Source organism: Symphalangus syndactylus, chromosome 17 (genome assembly GCF_028878055.3).
Source record: "Symphalangus syndactylus isolate Jambi chromosome 17, NHGRI_mSymSyn1-v2.1_pri, whole genome shotgun sequence".
Lineage (NCBI taxonomy): Eukaryota > Metazoa > Chordata > Mammalia > Primates > Hylobatidae > Symphalangus > Symphalangus syndactylus.
In genome coordinates, this window is record NC_072439.2 from 14,768,866 (window position 1) to 14,787,249 (window position 18,384).

Here is an 18,384-nt window from a genome sequence, read left to right on the forward strand (position 1 = left end):
TTAGCACGCTCCGTTCTGAGGGAGGACGGGCTCCAAGGGCCGGGCGTGGCGGCACCGCTGGTTCACCCTCTCTCGTCTTCCTCCACAGGTGTGCTTCCCGCACAGCTGCAGCCATGGGGTCTGAGGACCACGGCGCCCAGAACCCCAGCTGTAAAATCATGACGTTTCGCCCAACCATGGAAGAATTTAAAGACTTCAACAAATACGTGGCCTACATAGAGTCGCAGGGAGCCCACCGGGCGGGCCTGGCCAAGGTGGGTGACATCCTGGCCCCAGCGCGGCCCTCCATCAGCCTGCGCCGTGGGCCTGCGGACATCCTGGGTCCCAGCTCAGCCGGCCCCACAGGCGAGGCCTGTGCATGTGGAATGTGTTTCGGGGCCACTCCCAGCTCGTTTACCAGCTCCTGTTTGTGGAGTTCCAACAGTGTGCCAGGCACCATTCTAGGCACTGGAGTTGAGAAGTGGCCTGTGCAGGCCCTGGCTCCAGGGAGCTGGCAGGGGGTGGTGAGGACACACAGCCACACTGCAGTGAAGTCCAGGGGCAGTGGGGCACCAGGTTGTTCTGGCCGTGAGCTGGCGTCTCACTGAGGGATATCAGGAGTCCAGGAAGCCTTCCAGGGGTGTTCAGTGCCCAGGAAGGCCTTACTTTCCTAGTAAAACAATTTGTTTTGAAGCTGGGTATGGTGGTTCATGCCTGTGCTCCCAGCTGTTTGGGAGGGTGAGGCAGGAGGATTGCTTGAGCTTAGGAATTAGAGGCTGCAGTGAGCTATGACTGTGCTACTGTGCTCCTGCCCAGGCAGCAGAGCAAGACCCTGTCTCAAAAACCAAATCAGACCAAACCAAAAACAATCTTTTTGAGATGGCAGAGTGGCTGGGTCAAGAAAACTCAAACAGTGCGACAGCGCAGGTAGATAGTGACCAGGAGCCTCCTCCCTGTCCCGACCCAGCCCCCCACCCTCTCCCTGGAAGCAGCACTGTTATTGGTTCTCTCTCTCTCTCCTGGCATATCGTGCACGTGTGATTGTGTGTGTGTGTACATGAATACACACAGCAGACCCCTGAACCCCGCGTGCTGAGTATGTTCAGTACCATGCTGCTCGGCTGGGCATGGTGGCGCAAGCCTATAATCCCAGCATTTTGGGAGGCTGAGGCGGGAGGATTGCTTGAGGCCAGGAGTTCAAGACCAACCTGGCCAACACAGTGAGACCCCATCTCTACTAAAAATACAAAAATGAGCCAGGTGTGGTGTTGGTACATGTCTGTGGTCCCAGCTACTTGGGAGGCTGAGGCAGGAGGATCACTTGAGCCAGGGAGGTTGAGGCTGCAGTGAGCTGAAATTGCGACACTGCACTCCAGCCTGGACGACAGAGGAAGATTCTGTCTCACAAAACAAAACAAACTTAAAAGTTCGTGCTGCACGTTTCACAGCTCTGAAGGTGGCTGCCGTGGTCCGTGAGTCTCTGTGTTCGGATGTGAGCCTGTTTGAGCAGTGCTCATCCCTCAGTTTGGAAGATGAATCATCTTTGCATCTTGGGTTCTTCCAGTTGCCTGCTGTTTGACTATCGCTGTTCTTCCTCAGTTAGGCCAGGGGTCGGCGAGCACTCTCTACACACGGCCAGAGAGTGAATGCCTAGGCTCTGTGAGCCAGAAAGAGCAACCAGACCCCTTGTGAATGAAAGTGCACAGCCCTGTGCCAATGCAACATTATTCCTGGATGCTGGAGGGCAAACGCATATTGTTTTCACATGTCCTGAAATCATCTTCTGTTTTATTTTCCCCCAACCACTTAAAAATGAAAACAAACAAACAAAAGACTTCTTAACTCAAAGGCTATACAGAAGCAGGAAGGGGCTGATTTGGCCAGAGGGCCGCAGTTTGCTGAGCACTGAGGCCTCCTGCCTCTCCTGGCCTCCTCTGCCCTGCGCCTCCCTCCACTCCCTGGTTTTGGTGGATTTTGTCATTAGCCTTCATCTCTCTGCTAGTGATCCTTCGGTGTCAGACTCGCATTGTGATCTCTTTGTCTCCGAGCTGTAGAGTGAGGGAAGCAGTCTCACACCGTCTTTTCTTCCCCCCCAAGATGGATGTTTTTTTCTGTTTTGAGATGGGGTCTCAGGCTGGGGTGCTGGGGTGCAGTGGTGCGATCATGGCTCACTGCAGCCTTGACCTCCTGGGCTCAAGCAATCCTTCAGCCTCAGCTTCCCGAGTAGCTGGGACCACAGGTGTGCGCCACCAAGCTGGATTTTTGCCTGTAACACACCATGACAAAGTGGGAATGACAGCACACCTGTGTCCGGGTCAGAACGGTGGGGGCTGCTGCCGTCCTGGCTTCAGTTCTGTCTTTAAAAGGCTTTGGTCCTCCTGTCTGATCGCAGACCGTCTTCTCTGGCCCTCTAGGCCACAGGCTGCTATCCCAGGAAAGGCCCAGGTCCTCCTCTTCCTCCTCTCCCTGGTGCCCGTAGGGCAGGTGGGACAGGCGGGGCCTCCCTTTATCCTGGCATCGCATCTGCCTCTGTCTCCTGCCCTTGACCTACTTCTACATTTCCCAGGATGCAGCAGCCCTTTCTGGCTTGGGATCCAAGGCATCCTGATGTCAGGAAGTTGAGGGGAATCAGCATCTCAGACCACCCTGCGCTCTTCCGTGGCACCTTTAAATGCCCGCCCTGTCACTTCTTCCTCATCCCTCACCTCCCACCGGGCTCCATGCCCCGGTGTTTCCGGCTCTCTCTGCCCTCCACGTGGCAGCCTTGGGTGCAGCCTGGGTTCCCGGCTGGCCTGTCCTCTCCCGTGCCGGCACCTCCGCTTCGTCCCTCCCTCTCTGCCTCCTTGGCTGCCGTCTCTTTGAGCCCTCATGTCGCTGCTTCAGGCTTCTGCAGCCCCCTGAGATTCTCAGCACCAACGTCTTAGGCCAGTGTGGGGTGTGTGGTTTCCCTGCCTTGCGTTCTGCATGTTCCTTCCCACGCCTCTCCAGCGGCAGCTCCCACGCTGCTTTTCCTTGCACCAGTGCGGAGAATCCTTTCTCAAACCCGTGGAGGGGGCTGAGCAGTAGGGGGCTGTCCGAGTCCCATGCTATGGAGGGGCCGTGTGTGCGCGTGTCTGTGTGACTGTGTGTGTGTGTGCGCGCACAGGAGACTGGGGGGGAGGCAGCTCTCACACAGCCCAGAGAGCTTGGCAGCTGCAGAGTCACGTTGGCACCCGCATGTGGCACACCCACACCCCCTTCTGCAGCTCTGTGGGGACAGATGGGCTCGGGGAAGCATCTGCTCTGGCCCTGGGCAGCCCTGCGTCTTCCAAATGGGGGGCCTTGGCTCGGGGCAGCCAGCCTCTTTGGAGAAGGAGCACAGTGCCCTGCTGGTTCTGAGCGAGCTGTGGGGGTGTCGGGGGTCCCTCTCTCACCCTGGTCTGCCTGCCTTGACCACTGTGTATGTGCGTGCATGTATGTGTGTGTGGGGGGCGGGCTGGGGGTTTCCTGGTTCCATCAAAACTGTGTTTGGTTATACACCCTCCTGCCCCCAGCAGAGATCCGCAGGCCCCACGGAGCTGGGTGGGGGTGGGAGCTTCGGGCACAGCCCTGAGAGGGCCCTGGAGCTGGCGGTGCCCTGGGTACAGGGAGCCCTCCACCGGAGTTGCTGGGGCCTCCACACGGGGTGTCCCCGGCCACTTGGGAAGCACTGAGGTGACAGGAGCCCTGGAAGGCCCCGTCGGGGGTCCTGTTGGGAGGGGTGGGAGCTTCTGGTGCCCCTCTACCCCCACCAGCTGCCTCCCAGGCGGGTGCCAGCAGGGGACGCCCTGGCTGCCCTCAGCTGTACCGCCCGCTGGCATCTGCCTCTCACTGTTGGCATGTGGCCGGTCGCCTTCCTGGCCTCAGCTGAATCTGGCCCCCCAGGAGCCCCATGTGAGGCACTTTCAGGGCCCGCCCGAGGCCTAGAAGACCCGAGTGTGGCAGTAGGAATGTCCCGAGCAGCTTTCAGTGCCTCCTTTTCAACCCTCCCCGCCTGGAGCCCTCCTTCTGGATTCGCATCTCGGCAGAATGTGGGATGTCACTTCTGTCCTCTTCCGCCCTGCGGGATTTTCCCAGAGCCTTCGGGTTTGAGCCCAGCTGGAAGTGGCCCTCGTTCACGCTGCCTGTCAGCACCTGCCTGGGCTGTGTCACCTAGAGTGTGGCTCCGCGTGTGCGGCGCAGACGCCGCGGGGGTGTTGGGAGCCTCCTGTGTGGCTCCCAGATGTCTTTACTACACGGTGCCCGCCGTGGCGGGGACAGATGAGCAGAGTAGCCCGAGGCTCTTCCGAGAGCAGAGGAGTCGGGAGCGAAGTGGTGTTGTTCATTTAGCAGACTAGGGGCATGGGCGAGTTTCCTCTAATAGCACTGAAGAGGCCAAGTCACGGCTTCCCCTCGGCCGGTGGCTTTGGCGTGGATTTGGAGCCGGGCCGGGTTCATGGAACCCTCCTGCAGAAGCAGACTGGGGCTTCCTGGAGAGGGGGGACAGTGCCTGTGTGATTCAGAGCAGCGCTGGCCTGTGGAGTCTCTGACCATGCCACTCAGTTCTCGGCAGGAACAGCTCGTGTCTGGGACACAGGCCCTTTTGTTTCTGTTTCTCGCCTTTCCACTCCTGAATGTCTTAGTGTCTCACTGACTCTTCAGCTGCTCGCCTGAAATCTAAGAGAATGGCAGCCCCGCAGCTGCCCCAGCACCCTGCCATCACACAGCCTGTGCCAGGGACAGGTGCCCCAGGCGCCTGTTGCACTGTGGCCACAGTGGACCTGGAGAGTCTCTAAAAGAGCCGGTGCTAACATGGATTGTCCTTTCCTTGGGACTGGCCTTGTCTCGGTTTAACTCTAAATTCATGTTTCTCTTCTCTTGGTACTGTGGACTTGGGGCCGCATCGTTCTCCGGGGTGGCGCCATCCTGGGCATTGCAGGGTGCTGAGCAGCTTCCTTGGCCTCCATCTACCTCATGCCAGGAGCACCCCCAGTCGTGAAAGCCACAGATGTCCCCAGACGTGGCCAGGTGTCCCCCGGGGGACAAGACCCCCCCTCAGTTGAGAGCCACCTGCTCACTGCGGCTGCTGCTGCTGCTGTTACTGCTTTTGCTGAAGAAACCTGCGCATGCCGGCCACGGTGGCAGCACCTTCCTGTCGTTAACAGGCACCTGGAGGATAAGTGTTTTCATTGCCAAGCAAAACAGTTTCTTCACTGATGTGATCGCTGGGTCCTTGGGGACAGTAAATGGATTTCAGCCGTTCTGGAAGCTGCCAGCGACACGGGCATCAACACACAGCTCTTCCCTTGGTGGCCCGGAGCACGGAGGGGCGGCTTCCCAGATTCCTGGCAGATGAGCTGAAGCGGGTGGGTTAGTTCCTTCTCCCTGTGCAGTGGGTGGCCTGGTCGACTCCTGGAAGGAGGTGTGGGGCCTGCAGTGCCCACCCCAGGACTGGGTGTGGCAGCCCCAGAGTGGCTGGGAGGGCCTGCACAGAAGGGTGCCTGGCGCCCAGAAGGCCCATAGTGCCCGCCGGCAGTCTGGAATCTGGTCTTCTCGGCCTATAGGCTCACCCCCACCAGTGGAGGGAACATGAGGCTGGGACAAGGCCAGGAACTCAGGGTGAGGTGTGTACTCCGGATAGCCATGGTCCCTCAGCTCCTGGACGGGGTGAAGGCACCGGGTTCCGGCTGCAGTGCTGCCTCTGACAGGTGCTGGTCCTTGTTTTCCTCTGCTGTCTTCTCCACATGTTCCAGTGTCTGAGGTGGCCCGAGACCTCTCTGGGGTGGAAGTCCACGCGGCCGCCAGGCTAGAGGTCCTGGGCCATAGTCTGCCTGCTCGCCCCAGGGTGCCCTGGGCTGTGTTGTGGATTGCCGTGTGCCTCAGTTTCTTCAGCAGTCAGATGGGAGCTCTCCTGTTCCTCCCACCCAGGGGATGGGTGCGCTGGGCCCCAGCACGCTCCGCACAGTGCCCAGCTCCGCACAGCTCCTGTCCTGCCCCACGGCCCCTGTCCCATGTGGTGCTGTCACCCTCCCTGCACCTGTGCTTCCTGTTGGCCCACTCCAGGCGGGGTGGAGGCCCATGGGGGCCGGATCTGTTTCCCAGTGTTTCCTAGCTCCTAGAACTTGGGTTGCCCCATAGTGGGTCTCAGCCAAGTGGAGCCACTGGAGCGAGTGTCTGGGCTCCAACCCCTGTTCTCCAGGTTCATGTGGCCCCTGGTGGGCTCTTGGTGGCCAGTGGGTGCAGTTCTCATTTCCTGCTGCCAGAGGGCATGGTGAGCTGCAGCGCTTATGACCAAGAGTGAAGATTCCCGTTTTTAAAAAATGCCTTGCCAAGGTGCAGTGGCTCACATCTACAATCCTGGCACTTTGGGAGGCTGAGACGGGAGGATCACTTGAGGCCAGGAGTTGGAGACCAGCCTGTGCAACAAAATGAGACTCCATCCCTAGAGAAAATTAAAATTAAAAAAAAAAATTAGCTGGGCATGGTGGTGCAAGTCTGTGGTCCCTGCTACTCGGGAGGCTGAGGTGGGAGGATCGCTTGAGTCCAGGAGTTGGAGGCTGCAGTAAGCTATGATTGTGCCGCTGCACTCCAGCCTGAGTGACAGAGCAAGACCCTGTCTCAACAACAGCAACAACAATAAATGCCTCAAAATACGAGTCTCTGAGCCTCGAGATGCCGGAACACACACACGCCCAGTCCCACCGATGTTTGCTGAGTCTAATCCTGCACTCACGTGTCAGGGTTGGCCCTGGTGCTGGGGGGGTACTGTACCCAGCTTCCCAGGCCTGGAGGATGGCTCTGCCCTAGCAAGTGAGGCCCTTATTGGCTGCAGAGTCTGCTGGGGAGCTTGATAAGGCAAACAGGGGGGCTCCTGGTGCCCCTGGGGGGTGTCCCGAGGTGCAGATCCGGCGGCACAGTCTGCTCTCTGGCCCTGCCCTGAGGCTCCGAGGGCGCCCCTGACTCCCATCTTGGTCTTGCAGATCATCCCCCCGAAGGAGTGGAAGCCGCGGCAGACGTATGACGACATCGACGACGTGGTGATCCCGGCACCCATCCAGCAGGTGGTGACAGGCCAGTCGGGCCTCTTCACGCAGTACAACATCCAGAAGAAGGCTATGACAGTGGGCGAGTACCGCCGCCTGGCCAACAGCGAGAAGTACGCGGGGCGGGCAGGGCGGACCTGACCCCCGCTCCCGGGGGCACACCTGCTCATGGGGGCCCTGGGGGCAGAGAAGGTGCAGTACACACAGCCCCCACAGCATGGCCGGCCTGCTCTGTGTGCCCCGCATGGGCTGTGGCAATCCCTGCCCCCAGGGTGGATCTGGGCTCTCTCCCGGCCCGGGCTGACCCACACCGCCCTCATCTCAGCTTCCCAGGGCTTCCCAGTGCATGTCAGGCGGTGCCCTGGTCCCCTGCCTGGGAGCACATCCTCCACACCCTCCTGTGACACCTGGGCTTGTGGCCCTTCCTCAGAGAGGGCTTCCTGGCTCCACACGGGCACATGCACAGGCACACAGGAGGGCACAGACACAGGTACACACTAGGGCACATGTAGACACACATGGGTACACAGGGCACATGCACGTCCATACACAGGCACACACGGCACACGCACGTTTCTACACAGGCACGCGTGGGTATACATGGGCACGTGCACTGGACACGGGCACACACAGGCTCATACACAGGTACACAGGCACACCCATGTGGGCACACCTATGGGCACATACCCAGGTACACATGGCACCTGCGTGTACTGGCAGCATTCCAAGTACAGCTCTCTGGTTCAATAGGCACAGCCACGCAGCCTCCATGCTGTGCAGGCCCATCCCGTCGCTGTGCCCTCCTCTCTGTCTGTGGCCTCCACCCTGTTGCTCTCTGAGGTTCACGTGCCTTGTGGCTCTGGCACCAGAGCAGAGCCTGGTCTGTCCTGCTCACCCGGCCTTCCCAGCCCCCTAGTCTGTCGTCTGAGCTCAGTCTTTGCCACACAGGGATGACAAGAGCCTCCCAGGGCCTCTGTCCCCTGCCCACTCCCCCTGGCGTGTGTTCTGATGTGGGTGCCCCGGGCCAGGATAACTGAGGAGGGGTACGTGGATTTGGGCCACTGCTTGCCCGTGGAAGTGCTCTGTCCCACCTGGAAGCAGGTAGCGTGGTACCCTAGGCGGGGCAGCGGGCAGTCGGAGCAGAGCCCTTCCCGCCTCTTCCGTGGGTGCCCTGGGTTCCAGGTGGCTGAGGGTGGGCTGCGTAGCACCCAGGCCTCACCCTGAGCTGGTTTTGGGGTGTTTGTTCACCAGGTACTGTACCCCGCGGCACCAGGACTTTGACGACCTTGAACGCAAATACTGGAAGAACCTCACCTTTGTCTCCCCGATCTACGGGGCTGACATCAGCGGCTCTTTGTACGATGATGTAAGTACGAGGCTCCGGGGAAGAACAGGGACCAGCTTCCTGGTGGGTGGTGGTGGGAGGGCCCTGAATGGGACTCTGCCTTGGCAGATGAAGCTTCCAGGCAGGCAAGGTTAACCCCCTCCCCCAGGCTCTGGCTGCAGGCCTCGTCCTGTGGTGATGAAAGAGGAAGCCAGGCTTTCTCTGATTTTTGCAGGGTCCCTCCTGCCACACCCCGCAGCCCCCACCCTGAGCTCACCCTGGCCCCACCTCTGGCCTCAGCAGCCCGCCCACAGCGTGTTACAAACACGTGTGCTTTTCCAGTCCCTGCCGCTCGTCTTCCCGGCACTGTGGAGCCTCGAGTCCTCAGCCCGCCAGGCCACCTGCTGGATTCGGCTCCAACCCGGTCCTGACTTGGGCTCAGGGCCTGGAGACACTGGGGTGAGGGGATCCCATCTCCCATCCGGAGCCTGGTCTGCTGGTGCGTCCCCTTGTCCACACAGCCCGGGCTGTCCATGAGGGCAGCTGGCGGGCATCCCGAGTCCCGGCCTCAGGCATAAGGTCCCCCAGGCCCTGCTGGACGCCGGAAGTGGGCCTGCAAGTGGGCCTGCGTGGTGGGTGTGTGTGGAACAGCAGCAGGAAGCTGTGACTGCCCTGAGGCCGTGGCCAGCCTTGGCTCTGCCCTGCTTAGTGGACCTTGTCTGCGCTGTGGCCCGCAGGGGACTGGGTTTGCTCTCTGAGCCGAGGGCTCCGGTTTATCACACGGAGGATTCTGTTCAGGCTGGAAGTGAGCCCACCCTGGAGAACCTGACGGAGACGCCCCCGACATGGAGCCAGGCATAAGCCAGCTTTGCTTCCGGCCCTGCCAGAAGCAAACATGAGACCAGAGTATTTCGAATTTGGGTTTTTTTTTTAATATTTGCATATACATACTGAGGTATCTTGGAGATGGGTCCTAAGTCTGGATTAGTCTGTTCTTGCACTGCTATAAAGAAATACCTGAGGCTGGGCGTGGTGACTCACGCCTGAATCCCAGCACTTTGGGAGACTGAGGTGGGTGGATCACTTGAGGTCAGGAGTTCAAGAACAGCTTGGCCAACATGGCAAAACCTGTCTCTACTGAAAATACAAAACTTAGCTGGGCATGGTGGCACGTGCCTGTAATCCCAGCTACTCAGGAGGCTGAGGCAGGAGAATCGCTTGAACCCGGGAGGTGGAGGTTGCAGTGAGCTGAGATCACGCCACTGCCCTGCATCCTGGGCAAGAATGAGACTACGTTACAAGAAAAAAAAAAAAAAGGAAAGAAACAAAACACCTGAGACTGGGTAGTGAATAAAGAAAAGGTTTAATTGGTTCACGTTTTTGCAGGCTCTACAAGAAACATGGCTGGGGAGGCCTCAGGAAACTTAGAGTCATGGCAAAGGTGAAGGAGGAGCTGATCCATCTTACATGGCAGGAGCAGGAGAGAGTGAGGTGGAGGTGCCATAGGCTTTTCCACAGCCAGGTTTAGCGAGAAGTCACTGCCGTGAGAACAGCACCACGGGGATGGTGCTAAACCATTCAGGAGGCATGAGCACTCCACCCACAGTGCAGCCAGCTCCCACCCGGCCCCACCGCCAACACCGGGACCTGCAGTTTCACAGATTCAAGTCTAAACACAAAATTCATCTGTATTTCACGTATACTTTACACACATAGCTTGAAGATAACTTTATACAAAGTTTTTAATAATTTCGTGCACAAAGCGAAGTTTTGACTGTGTCTTAACTGTGACCGGTCACATGAGGTCAGCTGTGAAAGTTTTCACTTGTGGCGTCGTATCGGTACCCAGAACATTTTGGACCTTGGAGCTTTTTGGGTTTTGGATTTTTGGAGTGGGGTGTCCGCCTTATCCCGCGTGGTGTTTATCGGAGTGGGGTGTCCGCCCTATCCCGCGTGGTGTTTATCGGAGTGGAGTGTCCGCCTTATCCCGCGTGGTGTTTATCGGAGTGGGGTGTCCGCCTTATCCCGCGCTGCGTTTATCGGAGTAGGGTGTCCGCCTTATCCCGCGCTGTGTTTATCGGAGTGGGGTGTCCGCCTTATCCCGCGCTGTGTTTATCGGAGTGGGGTGTCCGCCTTATCCCGCGTGGTGTTTATCGGAGTGGGGTGTCCGCCTTATCCCGCACTGTGTTTATCGGAGTGGGGTGTCTGCCTTATCCCGCGTGGTGTTTATCGGAGTGGGGTGTTCACCTTATCCCACGCTGTGTTTATCGGAGTGGGGTGTCCACCTTATCCCGCGTGGTGTTTATCGGAGTGGGGTGTCTGCCTTATCCCGCGTGGTGTTTATCGGAGTGGGGTGTCTGCCTTATCCCATGCTGTGTTTATCGGAGTGGGGTGTCCGCCTTATCCCGCGCTGTGTTTATCGGAGTGGGGTGTCCACCTTATCCCGCGTGGTGTTGATTCATTCATCCGCTGACGGACATTTGGGCTGTGTTCTCTTTCTGGCTGTTGTGAATAATGCTGCTGTGAACGTTTCTTGTGTGTTTCTTTCTTTGTCTTTGAGACAGAGTCTTGCTCTGTCGCCCAGGCTGCAGTGCAGTGGCGCAGTCTCAGCTCATTGCAACCTCTGCCTCCTGGGTTCAAGTGATTCTCCTGCCTCAGCCTCCCGAGTAGCTGGGATTACAGTGTCACATGGAGTCATCTCACCACCCTAATGATCCCCTGAGCTCCACCTCATCATCCCTCCCTCTCCCCCATCCCTCTCCCGCTCCCCAGGCAACCACTGATGTCTCACTGTCTCCGTAGCTCAGCCTTTTCCAGAATGCCGTGAGCTGGAATCCTACAGTCGGTAGTCTTTGCCCATTGGCTTCTTTGACCAAGCAATAGGCATTCAAGTTTGCTCCGTTTTTCATGGCTTGAGAGCTCATTTCTTTTCAGCGCTGAATAATACTCCATTGTCTGGGTGCACCATAGTGTGCCTGCTCATTCACCTATTGAAGGACCCTTCCAAGTTTGGGCAGTGTGGGCAGAAGTTTTCATCTCCTTTGGGTAAATACCAAGGAGTACAGTACAGTTGCTGGACCACGTGGTGAGAGGACGTTTAGTTTTGTAAGACGCCACCAAACTGTCCTCCCGCCCGCCTGTCCCACTGTGTGCTCCCAGCAGCAGCGAATGAACGTTCCCCAGGGCCCCACTTCCCCGCCCTCATCTGGAGTTGTCGGTGTTGTGCGTCCTGGCCACTCTGGGAGGCGTGTCACACTGTCTCATTGCCATTTCAATCTGCATTCCCCCGATGGCTGCCTTTGCGGCGGGGCCCCTTGGCGTGCCTGTTTGCCATCTGCGTGTTTCCTTGGTGAGCGCTCTTCATGTCTTTTGCCCAGTTTGTTGTTGTTGTTGTTGTTTTGAGATGGAGGCTTGCTCTGTCACCAGGCTGGAGCCACAGTGCCCGCCACCACGCCCAGCTAATTTTTGAATTTTTAGTAGAGATGGAGTTTCACCATGTTAGCCAGAATGGTCTCAATCTCTTGACCTCGTGATCTGCCTGCCTTGGCCTCCCAAAATGCTGGGATTTACAGGCATGAACCACGATGCCCGGCCTAATTTTTGTATTTTTAGTAGAGACGAGGTTTTGCCATGTTGGCCAGGCTGGTCTCAAGCTCCTGACCTCGGGTGATCCGCCCACCTCGGCCTCCCAAAGTGCTGGGATTACAGGCATGAGCTACCGTGCCTGGCCATCTTTTTCTGTTTTTTAACCATGCTGTTTGTTTTCTTCTGGTTGAATTTGAGAGTTTGCTGTGTATTTTGGTTATCAGTTGTGACTTGCAAGTATTTTCTTTCTGTCTGGGGCTTGTTTTCTCTTACGGATCCTACCTGATAGTTTTTAAGTGAAAGTTCAGCCTCAGAGTCCAGTGCATGAGAGCCTCTGGGTTGGCTGGCCTGTACTGCCTGCACTTGGCCTGTAGTGATGACCCTGGAGGGACTCTGCAGCCGCACACAGGCCGTGCCAGTGCAGGCCGACCTGCCACAGGTGTCAGAGCAAGCTTCAGGGCTTCCTTGCCATGTATTTGCTACGCCTATCCTGTGCACCAGCCTACTTTTACCGTGGGGGAAACTGAGCCCAGAGCAGAGAAGCGACTTGCTCTGGTCCCAGCATGAATTTGCGCCCAGCTCAGCCTCTCCCTGGGGCCTCCCTCCTCCCCATCGGGATCTTATCACTGCCTCCCTCCTCACCTCCTCTCCTCACCTGGGCTCCTGCCAGGGCTCACCTTGCAAAGGAACCGCTGGTCTTGCCAAGTCTGAGGGCCGGTCGTGCTGGCGCAGGAACAGCTGGTGGGGGGCGGATTTGGGCTGTGAGAGGAGCTCAAGTTCATGAGTGTGTCTGGGCTCCTCTTGGCCTCTCAGCAGGCCATGAGCCTCTCCGGGGACTGCAGTGACTAATGTGTATTTTATGAGCTCTTGGGACAGGACGGGGTTTGTTTGCTTGTGGCATTAAGAATAGATATGCCTGGCGGGTGGGGATTCCGTCCTTGTTTGCCTGGTTCTGAAAACTGTCTTCGTCTCCTCGGTCAGAAGCTGTGGAAGGGCTGTCACTGGGACTTGGCTCCGGTACCTTCGCTGGGTTAGTCCCACGTGGTGACTGTTTTTCTCCTTCCGTGTCATTGACTTAGAGGCGTGTTAATTATGCACTCCCAGACTGCAGACTTCACAGCCAGGCCTCCACCCAGCAGGAAGCATGCAGCTCAGTGGAATCTGGCAGGCCCTGCCTGCCTGGTGCACTCTGGCGTGTGCGATGGGGCCCTTCCTGGAAGGGCCAGGCTGGTGGTGAGCCCTTCAGAAAAGGTGTCTGGGCCGGGTATGAGTGGCTCATGCCTGCAGCCCCAGCACTTGGAGGGGCCAAAGTGGGAGGGACACTTGAGCCTAGGAGTTTGAGACCAGCCTAGGCAACAGAGTGAGACCTCATCTCTACAAAAAAAATGTAAAAATTAGCCAGGTGTGGTTTCTCACGCCTATAGTCCCACATACTCAGGAGACTGAGGCTGGAGGATCACCTGAGCCTGGGAGGTTGAGGCTGCAGTGAGCTATGATCCTGCCACTGCACTCCAGCCTGGGCAAGAATCTCACACAGGGTAAGACCAGCCCCTGGTCTGCAGGGTGTGACCAGCCCCTGGGGGGGCCTCAGATACTGGGGCGGGGGAGGTTGGGCAGCGACCCCTGGGCCTCTGGGGAGAATTAGCCTGCACCCCGAGGCTCGCAGGTTCTGGGGGTGGCCGTGCGGTTGCCGACACTGCTCTGCCGCCCCACAGGACGTGGTCCAGTGGAACATCGGGAGCCTCCGGACCATCCTGGACATGGTGGAGCGCGAGTGTGGCACCATCATCGAGGGCGTGAACACGCCCTACCTGTACTTCGGCATGTGGAAGACCACCTTTGCCTGGCACACCGAGGACATGGACCTGTACAGCATCAACTACCTGCACTTCGGGGAGCCCAAGTCCTGGTAAGTGTCAGCACTGACCCTGCTGCCGGCCGGACCGAGAGCCCCTCGGGAGGGGGTGGATCCCAGGTATGTGGCTGGGCGCCGTGGCAGGGGCCCCATCAGGTGAGGCTATGACGGCTGGAGATCTTCCGGACCGCCTGGGGTCACCCACCAGCTTTGGGGAGGGGGATGTGCACCCCCAGAGCCGAAGCTCCCAGGCCCCTAGAGCTTGTGCTTTACACCCCAGAGTGCCCTCCGTTGAGCTGTGAGCGGCCCCAGGTGTCCCCATGGCCAGGAGCGTGGTCTTGAGCCTCCTGAGCTGCCCAGGCTGTGCTGCCTCACAGCCAAGTGGAGACGATTCCTGGTGAAGGGACACTGTCCATGCTGCCCGGAGGGGCCTAACCAGGATGACCCTGCAGCCGCTCCCTCGCAGTCTCCACTCTGGCACGTCTGGGCCAGGCCCTGCAGTTAGGAGGGCAGAGCGTGGTGCTGCAGCCACGTGTGGAGTGCAGTGGACCCGCCCCTTCCCTGGAGGTGCCGGGTGCAGCGTGGGTGCTGCTGTGGCGGGCTGAGTTCCAGGACCTTCTTCTGGCTCCCTGTGCACGTCCGCAGCGAGGCCGTGTGGGGGTGTGTGTGAATGTGCACGTGTGCGCGCGCGTGGGTGCGCACGTGAGTGTGTGAGTATGCATGTGTGTGTGCATGTGTGTGTGTGCCCCTGTGTCACTGGGCTCTGCTTGTGACTGCGGACCCTGCTGGGTGCTCGGTGGGGCCGCCCTGCGCTGTCCTCCGAGGGCCACTAGGTGGCGCTCCTGCCCTTCCCGGGGCCGCGCTCACGCCTGGAATCTTCCCAGGCCGTCGTGGCGCTGGAGGACGACAGAGCCTCTGCCTGGAGGGCGTGGGAGCTCCGCCTTGCCTGGCCCTTCCCTGGGTTGGAGTTGTAAGTGGGGGAGAATGCTCTACCTCTTCGTTAAAAAAAAAAAGCACAATGAGTAGGAAGGGGCGAGCTGTGCGCATCCTCACCTGCGTCCCTTGTGCAGGTGGAGCCCAAGGGGAAGGCCCTGTAGAGGACCCTGTGTGACTTGGGGCAAAGCGTGGCCTCCCAGGGGTGCGTGGGCGGTGGGACACCCATGGTGTGACCAGGTTTGTGCCTCTATAGGGACCGTCTGCCCTGTGCAGAGAGCCCCTGCGGGGCGGGAGGTGGCGAGCAGCTGGCGAGGAGGCCCAGACAGACAGAAGCAGGGGGTCGGGGACGTGGGAGGTGGGGGACCAGCCAGTGAGTCAGACGTGAGGACTTCAGTGCCAAGGACCACAGCGCCAGCAGCTCGGTCTCCTGTGAGGGGCCCCGGGAGTTGCTGGCTGTCTCGGGAGCCTGGGCTGGGGGTGGCCCTGGGGCTGGGGCTGCTATGGGTCAGATGCCAGGGCCGGGGGTGCCTGCTGCTAGGTCAGAGGGGCCTCTGCAGGGGGAGGGGACAGTGGCTCCCTGGAGGCGGCGGTGGGGCCCGGCCACAGGCCGTCAGAGGGACTGACAGGGATGCGCCGGGAGCCGAGGGCCTTTCCTGAGCTGGTTCATCCAGGACGCAGCCTCTGAGGGCATCCCGCACCTCTCCCCGACTGCCCCTCACTACACCCCTCCTCTGCTTTGCCTGGTGCCGCAGGCATCCAGCCGCCACCCCTATGTCTACCCTTCCCCACAACCCGTCGTGGGAGATGGCTCAGGGGAGACAGCCGGGGCGGGGCAGCGTTGAGTAGGCAGCAGTTCCTCTGGGAAGGGAATTCCGGAAGCGCCCTGACCTTGGGTCTTGGTTTCTGCCCAGGAAGGGGTGGGGATGGCAGGGGTGGGGCCTCATGCTGCCCGAGTGTGGCCTGGCATAAGGGGCCTGAGAGGAGCCACAGGGTAGGCTCGAGCTGCAGGGCGTGCCCTCCAACCCCCTAGAGCTCCCCACTTGCCCCCACAGTCAGCTCAGCCTGCTTAGCACGCAGGGCCCCTTCCCTGCTCTCTCACCAGGGCTGAGGCGGGGCCCCAGATGTTCCCATGGCACCCCATGCCTGTGACAGGCATAGACCAGGTGACCCCAGCATTAGCCAAGGTCTACTACGGGCCATCAGTCCTCCCCAGCAGATGGTAGGGGCTCTGGTCACCCCGTGTCCCAGCTCCCAGCAGGGGCCTGGCACAGAGAGGCTCAGTGACTTGCCGGAGCCTCTCGGATCCTCACTGTGTGCTGTGGGAGCTGACTCCTCCTCCAGGCTGCCCTCTCAACTTGCAGGGGGGTGGGGACAAGGTAACTGGAAAGAGTGCCTGGCCTCTGGTTCCTGGGCTGGGGTTCAGGAAGCTGCTCAGGCCCCTGGGAGGTGCTTCCCCCGTCTCCCCTCCTCGGGCCCTTGGGGTAGGTAGGGCTCCCAGCCAAGAGATCACCAAGGCTGTGCCGCGTCTGTCTCCCTAATTACACCGCTCCACTTGCATCTGCAGCCGCTTAAATGCAACCGTTTCAGAGTATTCTGGTGGCATTTTAAAGAAAGTGTCAATGTACTCAGGTTTACAGCGTTTTATTAAAGCTTTCTGGGTCTGTTGCTACTTTGGTAGCTTGATTTGTGTGTCAAAGTGACGTGAACAGCCTGGTGTCAATAACAGACAGAAACGTGCTTCAAAAGGCTGGCTTCTGTGGTGCTCTCAGGCAGCGGGGCTAAGAATATCTGAAGAGACTGAGCGCCTCAAAATCTCTTTGGCAGTGGGGATTGAAACCAGAGCCAGCACCTGCAACTTCCCCCGCCCCCCGGACTTTCCGCAGCCCCTTCTGTCACCCAGGCCGGGGGGGGCCGGAGTGCAGGTGGGTGTGGGGAGGGTCCGAACTTTCCACTCGACCCTGTATTCCAGGGTCTTCCTGGGTGGGGTGGTGGCCTGGGGTTGGTGTCCTGAAGGCTGTGCCCCATAGAAGCCACTGTCCTAGGCCACACTCCTTGCCATAGATCAAGACTCTCCTGGGGCTGGGTGCGGTGGTTTGCGCCTGTAATCCCAGCACTTTGGGAGGCCGAGGTAGGCGGATCATGAGGTCAGGAGATCGAGACCATCCTGGCTAACACAGTGAAACCCCGTCTCTACTAAAAATACAAAAAATTAGCCAGGTGTGGTGGCAGGTGCCTATAATCCCAGCTACTCGGGAGGCTGAGGCAGGAGAATGGTGTGAACCCAGGAGGCGGAGCTTGCAGTGAGCGGAGATCACACCACTGCATTCCAGCCTGGGCGACAGAGTGAGACTCCGTCTCAAAATAAATAAAAAATAAATAGACAGACTCTCCTGGAACCTGGGGTTGGGGTGGTTTAGCTGAGCTGACCCTCCAAGGCCGGTCCTGCGGCTGTTCCCCTCCAGGCATCCCCTCCCCAACCTGCACCTGTGGCAGCCCCTGCAGGGCCCACCCTCCTGAGCCGCCCGGGCCAGGCACTAAACACAGGCGTCCCCACGAGGCTGAGCACAGTGCCGCCAGTGGCATCACATGCCACATGGCCCCTAGAAGAGAGTTCCAGGCCGGGGTGGGAGGATGCTGGGTCTCGGCCAGCCCTGGGAGAGTTGCTGGTCCCAGGGCACTTCTGGGTCATTCGGGTTGTGCTGTGCACCCCAAAGAAGAGAGTGGAGTGGCCATCCCCCCTCGAGGGCCCTGGCCCACGCCGCCCGGGAAAGTGCCCACTGTTCAGTCCTGCGCACCCATGTGCCGGGCTGGGGCCTGGCTGAGGCTTTGGGTGCCCTTTTGCCCCCAACCCGTCAGACACCCTGCAGGGCAGTGTTGGGGGTCTGCAGCGGGCTGTAGGCCACCACCAAGAGCAGAAGCTTTGGCTCTCACTGCAGCAGGGAAGCCAGATGGGGGATCAGCATGTTCCCGGGGCTTCAGGGACTCCCAAGGACATCATGAGCTGATGGGACGTGGTCAGCTGCTTGCACCGGCTCTAAGGTGGCGAGAGGAAGGCCCTCCTGAGGAGTGCTGCGGGGCCAGCGCAGGTGCATGGCAGCCACAGAGGCCTCTGCTCAGGCTTAGGGAAGGGGGTGTCCCCCAGGGTCTCTGCAGCTCCGCTTGTCAGAAGGGGGGTCATCCTGCACCCGGGTGAAGCCCCCAAGAGCAGCGGGGCGAAGGAGCACTTGTCCTGACTGCGACGTTGACCTGCCCGTGACCCGCGGCAGTCTGGAAATCCTCCATTACACTAGGCAGGATGCGGGTCCCCCACGGTCTCATCTCTGGCTGTTTCCTCGGGATCTCTCTGCCCACCCTCTCCTGCCTCTGTTTACCTTGGACACACTCTTAGTCTCCGGTGCAGGTGTGGGAGGTGGCGGTCTCAGAGCTTGTGCTCCCGTGAAGGGCGCAGAGCCCCCAGTTGCTCTTGGCCATCCTGGGCTGCTATGAGCCAGACCCTCCTGAGCGCTGCGAGGAGGGCTGCTGGGGAGGCCAGGGGAGAGGGGATTATCAGAAAACTCCACCAGCCTCCCTTGACCTTTAAGGAGCTGCAAGCCGAGAATTTTCCCTTTTGATTCAGCTACACCTTGAGTTTTCTCTCTGGCGTTTTCTCTCATGGGAATTTCACA

The 18,384-nt window shown here is 59.4% G+C and overlaps 1 protein-coding gene across 8 annotated transcripts in view; it reads left to right on the forward strand.

The window, feature by feature from the left end:
- Positions 1-18,384, forward strand: part of KDM4B (lysine demethylase 4B) — a 184,620-nt gene that overhangs the window by 65,078 nt on the left and 101,158 nt on the right. For all 8 annotated transcript variants that reach the window (XM_055251366.2, XM_055251324.2, XM_055251365.2 and 5 more), the window contains exons 3-6: positions 89-254; positions 6,957-7,132; positions 8,271-8,385; positions 13,644-13,837. In XM_055251366.2, coding sequence (XP_055107341.2) covers positions 114-254; positions 6,957-7,132; positions 8,271-8,385; positions 13,644-13,837 — 626 coding nt within the window. In that variant the 5' untranslated portion in view covers positions 89-113. The remainder of the gene's footprint in view (positions 1-88; positions 255-6,956; positions 7,133-8,270; positions 8,386-13,643; positions 13,838-18,384) is intronic.